General features: G+C 45.6%; 1 protein-coding gene across 1 annotated transcript in view; it reads right to left on the bottom strand.

Moving 5' to 3' along the window:
- tanc2a (tetratricopeptide repeat, ankyrin repeat and coiled-coil containing 2a) overlaps positions 1-9,214 on the bottom strand; it is a 46,738-nt gene that overhangs the window by 32,646 nt on the left and 4,878 nt on the right. The window contains 3 exon segments of the mRNA XM_032538504.1: positions 3,673-3,993; positions 5,397-5,565; positions 7,403-7,542. Of these exon segments, the coding sequence (XP_032394395.1) occupies positions 3,673-3,993; positions 5,397-5,565; positions 7,403-7,542 (630 nt within the window).

The following is a 9,214-nucleotide window of genomic DNA, read 5'->3' as shown; positions in this document are numbered from 1 at the left end:
GAGAGAGAGAGAGAGAGAGAGAGAATGATGAAGAAAGTTTGTTTTCCGCATAGACAATAATACAAACCCCAATTCCAATGAAGTTGGGACGTAAAAACTGATTGCAATAATTTGCAAATCATTTCCATTTTATGTTTAATTGAATACACTAAAAACACAAGATATTTAATGTTCAAACTGATAAATGTTATTGTTTTTGTGCAAATATTCACTCATTTTGAATTTGATGCCAGCAACACGTTCCAAAATTCACGTTCAAAACGTTTGCAACAGAAAAATAATAAAGTCGATCAGTTTGAACATCTTGTATTTTTTAGTGCATTCAATTGAATATAGGTTAAAAAAAATACAGTACAGTAGTATTTGGTTTTTATTAAAGTTTTACACGTCCCATTTTCTCAAAAACAAAGTTGGAATAATTAAAAATTATAGAGCACGACAAATACAGGATTTGCAGGTACTGATACTAATATCAATACTTTAGACTTCAAAAAAACTAGTCATGATATATCGGCCAATGTGGGTTTTTGAACATAATCACGTTACGTAACCCAGCAGTTTTTTGTGTGTGCATGCAAAGCTAAGCTAAACACGCCATGATCCAACTCTGTTCTCAAACTAAAAGCTCAACATAGGGACGTCACCGTACCCCACTATCGGCAATAACCAGTCCGAGTCCAGTCTCCAGTCCCCAGTGTTCGAGTCTGAGTCCGAGTCCTCAGAGAAGATTCAGAGTCGAGCCTGAGTTGAGTCACCATTACCTGAGTTTGAGTCTAAGTCAGGTCACAAGTCCAGAGAATGGCGACTTGAGTTGGACTCGAGTCCAGGACTTGAGTACTCACTGCCTATTACATATAAAAGTGGTCAGAAACCTCATCTAACTTCTGAGTCCGATTTCATAAGTGTTCGAGTCCAAGTTATCAGTGCACGAGTCCCAGTAGAGTCTCGAGTCCCCAGTGTTGGAGTCCGAGTCCGGTTCACCAGAGAAGAGTCAAAGTTGAGTCCTAATTGAGTCATCATTACCTGAGTTTGAGTCGAGTCTCGAGTCCAGAGAATAACAACTTGAATCAGACTCAAGTCCAGGACTTGGGTACGCACTGCCTATCACACATAAAAGGAGTCCGATATTAGAAATCCATGAGTCCAAGCACAAGTCCAAGTCATCAGTGTTCAAGTCCAATTCGAGTCAGGAGTCCAGAGAGTAGTGAGCACTCCATGACTGACAATAACCGTGATATGTAAAAAGTTAAATATGGATATCAAGGCAATAATCAAATTTGATAATATTGTTTAAATAATCCAGCGCCTCTTAAATCCCCCCCACACAAACACACACATAAACACACCTGACCTGACGAGGGATGCAGTAGCTAGCTCATCTGGTTGCCTTTTTGACTATCCTATTTTGTACGCTTTTTTAAACCTGTGGTTCCAGACTCTCTCTCTCTCCCTACACTGGTATTTGAATGTGACCCATTTGCTAGTAGTTAGCTTAGCACAAAGACTGGGGGAACCAGGGGAAAACAGCTAGTTTGGTTCTGTCCAAATGTTAGATAACGGTAACAAAAAGGTAAGGAAAGGAACAAAAACAGGTGTGATTTTACGAGGGCATTATGTGCCAGACTAGTTGTTAAGCCTTGAGCGGTGAACTCCAGGATTCTCTGCTGGTTGCCTGGCAACATCACGTTGTCGACATATGTTCCTAAATGACGCATAGCTTGGCAATCTGCTGATCCTATTGCTTCAGTGTCCAGGGGTCGGCCACAACAGATGAATCCACAACCTGCATGCAACTATCTAAACACATCCACAAACTAAATCCAGACTTTAAAAAACAAAAAGTCAGTTTCCATACTGTGTGAAGACCCCCAGTGGTCAGGAAGATGAGAAGAACAGGCAGGGTTAGCAGGATATTGTCTGTGGGGTGCAGTGTCGAGACTTCTACCACAGCCGCTGTGAAGCTGATTAGAGAGCTAACAAAGCATGGACACATGGACCGGATAAAAACCTACCCAAGTGTGATCCAATCCATCCATATTCAATCCTAACGCCTCCGAGAACAGCAGTGCTGGCTGTGCCACGTATCCTGTGTGTATGTATGTGTGTGTGTGTGTGTGTGTGTTTCGTGTTTTGAGAAAAGTCATACATCCTTTTTGGTTTTTATGGAAACAGAGAGAGAGGAAAAGAGGAAAGGGAGGCTGAGATGGGAGCGTGTTGGTGGTTTTTGCATCCACACATAAACTACAAACATGGAGCTCGTTATCACCTCGTTTTTAGACATGTTGGTATGCATTTCCTAACATTTGGACAAGCCAAGCTTAAGGTTTCCCCTGCTTTCAGTCTTAATGCTAGCTAGCTAGGCTAACCACCTCTTGTCTCCAGCAGCGCTCTGGGACATAGGATTGCTGTCAGTCTTCTTGTCTCCATTTTTTTAATTAAATGTTGCAACTTGTATATAACTGTCATTCATTCGTTGTTACAGTGGCAAACTACACATGCCGCTGGCTGTTAGAAGCCCTGTTTTACACCCAGAGTGGACACATACGTAGTGGTCATGGTAGCAAGGCTTTGTTTATCCACCAGTGAACCCACTATAGGAGAGACAGAGTGATGCATTTCCTTCCTAACAGGAAAAGAGTGTGTGGGAGTGTCCTGCAGGCCTGGAAACCACTAGAGTCACACACACACACACACACACACACACACACACACACACACACACACACACACCACCCACCCACACACACACACACACACACACACACACACACACACACACACACACACACACACACATCATCCCTGTTAGTCTGGATCAATGGAAGCACATGTCCAGGGTAATTGCCTGATGTCCCTCACCTTCCAATGTGTGTGTGTTGCCGTTCTCAAACTTCGAGCCGGCGAGCTACACGCTGGAAATGGCAGGTTATGGAGGGAAATGATTGTAAAGATTTACAGAGAATATGTTTCTGGCGTTTCCTCTCTAACTGAGACGTTTTGTGTCCAGAGCCTAGTGCCTCCCACTAAAGAAATGCAATCAACCCAGAGCGTTTTACGGTCCTAGCTTGGAATGTCTTACTCGTTTGGACAGCAGCGTACCAGGGACAGCAGCATCTAGACGGGGGTTAGAGAGTGGGATGTAAGGGGGAAATTCCTCGTAGGGAGGTTGGTCGGGGGGGTGGATGGGTCAAACATAGGACTTTGTCACGGAACTGTAACCCCCCCAACATGCTTTTCCTTCACCTAACAGCGACAAAAGGGACGCCAATAGTCCGGAGCATGCGCGTTATCAAGACCAACGACAAAGGCACCTGACCGGGCGTGCGTATTTTACGAGATGGGAGGGAGAATGTGTTGTGAATGTGTGAGGGGAGGAGAGCTGGCTCCACAGCAGTTTGGAGTCTGGCAATACAAGATTATCCATTTATTAATCTCTATTAACACATATCTGCATATGAATGCAGAATCTAGAGGCAACGGGACAAGCAGGCCTGCCTTTGTTGAATGATCCAAATCTTCAGTCTGTTGCGTGGCTCAGAGGTTGCCGTTGGGGTTAATGATGCGACTGCAGTTTAAAGTACATTTAAAGAAAGGGGAGGGTCACCCTGAGGAGTTTCCTGGGGCACAGGAAGTATCCCGTAAATGGGCCGTCGTCGAGGTAGACTAGCTTACCAGCAACTGAATTGGGCCGGGGCATGAGGTAGAGAGGGATGGAGTGGGTGGAGCCTGATGAGAGGGCGGAGCCAGGGCCTCGGTCTGGGTGGAGTTTGTTGAGGCTGTAGGTGGAGGCAGCCATGATGTCCTCCACCCTGTAGAGGGAGCTGTTGTTGGTGCTTCCTACCGCTGCCATACAGGAGGAGGAGCTGGAGGCCACTACCGGCCGGGCCCCCTGCTGCCACAAATTCAGGCTGCTGCCATGGTAACCGTTCCCGGGGTCCTTGCCGCTGTCGTCCCGCTCTGCTGCTGACTCAGCAGAATAACTGGTCAACGTGGCTGAGAGAGAGAGAGCAAGGGACAGACAGACACAAAGCTCAACTTTAAGACGTTTTAAGACCTATATCACAACATTTCAAACAAAAGTAAAAACCTCAGATGTCAGAGTCGGGAAACATCGTTCCTCTTTCTTCTTAGAGGACTGGTGTCTAGTCACCCTGGGAGGGACCACGAGGAGGTGCCGAGAGGGTGGCGGTGCCGGAATCAAATTAATATGAAGAAGAGCGGGGCGCCTGGGAGGGTAGTGCGTGCGCCCCAGGTACGAAGGTTCGGTCCTAGCCGTGGCGGTCGCAGGTTTGGTTCCGACCTGCGGCTCTAGTACTTTTAACAAAAGCTATGTACCAGTCAACGAAAGCTGATGGGCTGCAATCTTAGTTGCATGTTGGTCATATTCGTAGTTGTAATACATATTATATTTGGACTAGCAAAAAAAAAAGAACTACAACACCCCAGAATAAAAAACAAAAAGCTCTAAAGTGCAGCGGGAGCGTTAGAATGAGGAAGGTTACATGGCCTGTAGAAAGATGAAGACCTGGCTAAACGGATTTAAGACCTAGACACAATACTTCAGCTGATTTAAGACCTGGACACAATACTTCAGCTATTTAAGACCTAGACACAATACTACAGCTGATTTAAGACCTAGACACAATACTATAGCTGATTTAAGACCTAGACACAATACTACAGCTGATTTAAGACCTAGACACAATACTTCAGCTGATTTAAGACCTGGACACAATACTTCAGCTGATTTAAGACCTAGACACAATACTACAGCTGATTTAAGACCTAGACACAATACTTCAGCTGATTTAAGACCTACACAATACTTCAGCTGATTTAAGACCTGACAAATCTCACTGATTAGACTGACACATACTACAGCTGATTTAAGACCTAGACACAATACTTCAGCTGATTTAAGACATGGACACAATACTACAGCTGATTTAAGACCTGGACACAATACTTCAGCTGATTTAAGACTTTTTAAGGCCTTCGATTTTGATTTTTTTTTTGTGGAGACCCTGAGTTTCTCTTTGAAGAAGCTGTATGGACAGTAGGACAGAACGATTTGAAAAAAAAAAAAATCTTATTGCGATTTTTCAGCCAGATATTGTGATTATATATATATTATATATATATATATATATTTTTTTTTTTTTCTTCTTCTTTTTTTTTTTAAGTATAGCAAAAGTACATTATTCACTGTGTAACAAATACAACATGTCATGGAGCACTATACCATTAAACACTATCAAAACTGCTCTGCATTCTTATGCAAGTATGAGAACATAGATAGATAGATGAAGATAAATAAAAAACGTCACACCAAACAAATACTAAATGTTCCCATTTGATTAATTAATTCAGCCCTAAAGGGCAGTACACTATGTCACCTATGATGCCGCTGTCTCTGCTCTCCAGGGTGGAGGTGGGGGAGGTGACGGAGACGTGGTTGGAGGAGGCGTGCGTGTTGTCGTCAGTGCCCTCCCCTCCAGCAGGAGGCTGCAGGGTGGAGCAGGGGGAGGTGCAGCTACTGGCCAGACTGGAGGAAGGGGAGATCCTCTGCGGGGAGGGGGAGAGATCTTTAGTTTTACACTGTTTCCTCTATGTTGATGTTGTAGTGGCGGCCCGCCATGCCAACATGGTATCAGAAATAGGGACGGACCCGCCCCCACTGCTACAACAAATCCTAAAGAAAACTCTGTTTATGCAACATGTATAGAGATAAAGCATGTTCAGATATGAATGGAGACAGAAACAGCAGGAGTGTTTAAAATGTCGCAAACAAAACAACTTTCCACTTTATAACCAATGGCGTGTCAGCTGCGTGGCGTGAGCGTAGCGTGGCGTGAGCGTGGCGTGTCAGCTGCGTGGCGTGAGCGTGTCAGCTGCGTGGCCGCTGCATGGCGTGTCAGCTGCGTGGTGTAAGCCTGGCGTGAGCATGGCGTGCCGGCTGCGTGGCGTGAGAGTGAGCGTGTCCAGATGCGTGTCGGGAGGTCGAGGAGCGTGGCGGCGGCGTGGACGTGAGATGCGAGAGTGTCAGTTGCGTGGCGTAGTGAGCGTGGCGCTGCGTGGGGCTGCATGGCGTTTCAGCTGCGTGTGTGAAGTGGCGGCTGGTGGGTGAGAGTGAGGAGTGTCAGTGCGTGTCGTGAGCGTGTAGTGAGCGTGGCAGGCTGCGTGGCGTGTCAGCTGCGTGCGTGACGGTGGCGGCTCAGGTGGCGTGGGAGTGGGAGCGTGGCGGATGTGTGGCGGCTGCGTGGCGTGTCAGCTGCGTGGCGTGTCGGCTGCGTGGCAGCTGCGTGGCGTGTCAGCTGCGTGGCGGCTGCATGGCGTGTCAGCTGCGTGGCGGTTGCGTGGCGTGTCAGCTGCGTGGCGTAAGCGTGGCGGCTGCGTGGCGGCTGCGTGGCGTGTCAGCTGCGTGGCGTAAGCGTGGCGGCTGCGTGGCGTTTCGTTGTCTTTGCACACCAGCCTCCTGTCTGACGCGGCGCTGCAGCTGCAGCCTTGTCTGTACACATGTATGTTTCCCATTGATAAAATGAAATAAAAGCAGTAGTATACTTCATGTTAAACATAAATATGATTTGATAGCAGCAAAGACAACATTGGCAGTATTGATGGCAGATAGACTACAGAATATTTTGTTCTGCTTTGACAGCTGCAAAATTTGAAAATCAATAATTATTTATTATATTTTATATCTGCATTTATGTCAAAACCTAGAGACTTTCAAACATCAAAATGTCATTCATGAAATGTATTTGTGTCAAAAGGACATATAAACAACTTTTCATATTCTTTTTTGCCTCCAACCCGCTGGCGTGTCGCGTTTAAAATAGGCGTCGGTCCTATTTCTAGCACGCACGTGTTTTGGGCAGAGACGTGCGTTACCATGGGAGCAGAAATCTAAACGGACACGCCACGCAGCGGCCCGGTGTGCCGGAGCCTTTAGGTCCACCGCGGTGGAAACTGGATTCTTTTCTTTCATTCCTAGTCCCGGTTGGGTTCATTCCTGCTGCCTTAGAGGTGACAAAACAATATCAACATTCAAAAACTACTGTCCTATTGTACACTTTGGTATTTTAAGACAAAAAAATTGGGATTCTCAGTTCAAAGTCTCAGACGATTTTGTGTTTTCATAGGTTTCCAAAATACAAATTTAAAAAACACGCTTAATTATTAGTCTTTGTGCATTACCTAATGCTGGATTCAGATTTTGGGAATATCTCTGATACACACTGTAAATATATTAAATGTGAAGAACAGAGATAACATAACAGTAACCTATATATATACACATATACACGCATAACAAAACAACACCTCTTATTACTGAAAATTACAATTTGATTGGAATATACTTCAGAAATCTGAATTTAGGTACCACTTGTGGCTTGACTACCTGCGTGTCATGCTGGGCGTGGTAGGGGGACCCCGCCTCTCCACCCATTATCTTTTCCCCGAGCAGGAAGCCCAGCCTGGTCATCAGAGCATCCGCCGCCTCGTCTACTGAGGGTGGGGGTCCTAAGTCGTCCTCCTCGCCTGGAGAGAGAGAGAGTGAAGAAAAGGGGAAATGGGGTTCATCAGGTTTTTCATTTGTCCTAACAAACTGACCGGTGAAAGACATCTCATGCAAGAAGAAATTGAGAGAGCAGCTTTAAAACGAACCACGTACCAAATCAGTTCTGTGGAATTACCAATTTAAAAGATAAAGATTCTGGAGGAAGCCAGGCTAGCAGCTCCAGTCTTTATGCTACGCTCCGCTAAGCTAACCTGCTGGTTGGTTGCAGCAGCTTCCTATGTAGTGTACAGGCATGAGAGTGGTATCACTCTCTTATTTACTGGAACTCTTCAACGGAATACTTTGAAACCAGCTCTGTGTCATCTTCGTGTGGGAAGTGTTGGAATGACCAACGTTTGGTTTTCCTCCGTGGCCCCAGGGCAGACGACCACTGATGTAGGCAGACCTCCGCTGCCCTGCTCCACATGCAGGGAATCTGAGCTCAACACTGACCACACTGACATGACACAGAGCTGGATTCAACTATCCTTTTAATATAAACTTTACCAACCTATTAATGCTTAAAGCCTTGCTGCCAAGTACCAGCATTGTCAAATACAAATGAAGTCACACAAATTGAATTTGCAGTTGACAGAAACACAGAGGGAGCACTGGAACGAGCCAGGAGGCACGCCTCCTCAAGCTATGAGACTGGATCTGTCCAATCAGGATGAGGAATTGGTATGCACTGTCCAATCCGAGGAGATTATAAAAATAGAACAAATTGTAAAAGAATTTACAACACACACAAAACACACAAAAGCATGAGCTCCAACACAAAGACCACTGAGAATACTGGGTGCACAACAGTAATTGATCTCAGTATTAATATATTCACTATCATGACATAAATATGCCAGGAGTACACACACACACACACACACACACACACACACACACACACACACACACACACCCCCACGCCACACACACACACACACACACCCCACACACACACACACACACACACACACACACACACACACACACACACACACACACACACACACACACACCACACACACACACACACACACCACACACACACACACACACACAACACATCACGCCACAGCATGAAAGCTCATACTGCGTCTCTTTCTCTGACAGTCTATAATTACAGGCTATAAATTGCTGACTGTTGGATTATATACTAGTTAAGCATTGCAGACTGACACATGCATGCGCGCACATTCATCCATGTGTGTGTGGTCAGTCAATGACAGGGTGTGCATATCATTTTTAGAAACAGAAAAATAAAATGGAAAGATCACAGCCTTTTCTATTCCTGTCGCATTATCTACCGTAGCTTCGGATTCCTTCTGTGTTCTCTCTTTTTCTCTTCCTTCCATTTCTCCCTCCTTCCCCACCTCACATGGCGAGGTGTGCAAAGACAACAAAGTAAGCGGGTTTGAATTCTCTGTCTTTTCAATGCCTGTAGACCAGGGCTATTCAATTACAAATTCAGTTGGGCCAGATTTTAAAACCAAGGTTAGCTGGGCCGGTCATTTCAGCAGATAGTTCTGACAGCAGCATGCAGAATAAGCGGTGTTGGAGGCTTGATGTGGAGAGAATAAAAATAATTGTAGCCATCACGCTGTCCATTGTTGTTTTGAGCACTCCGCTTAGTTTTGCGCATAACACCGCCTGATG

Source organism: Etheostoma spectabile, chromosome 15, assembly GCF_008692095.1.
Source record: "Etheostoma spectabile isolate EspeVRDwgs_2016 chromosome 15, UIUC_Espe_1.0, whole genome shotgun sequence".
Lineage (NCBI taxonomy): Eukaryota > Metazoa > Chordata > Actinopteri > Perciformes > Percidae > Etheostoma > Etheostoma spectabile.
This window is presented reverse-complemented; position numbering and strand designations above follow the sequence as displayed.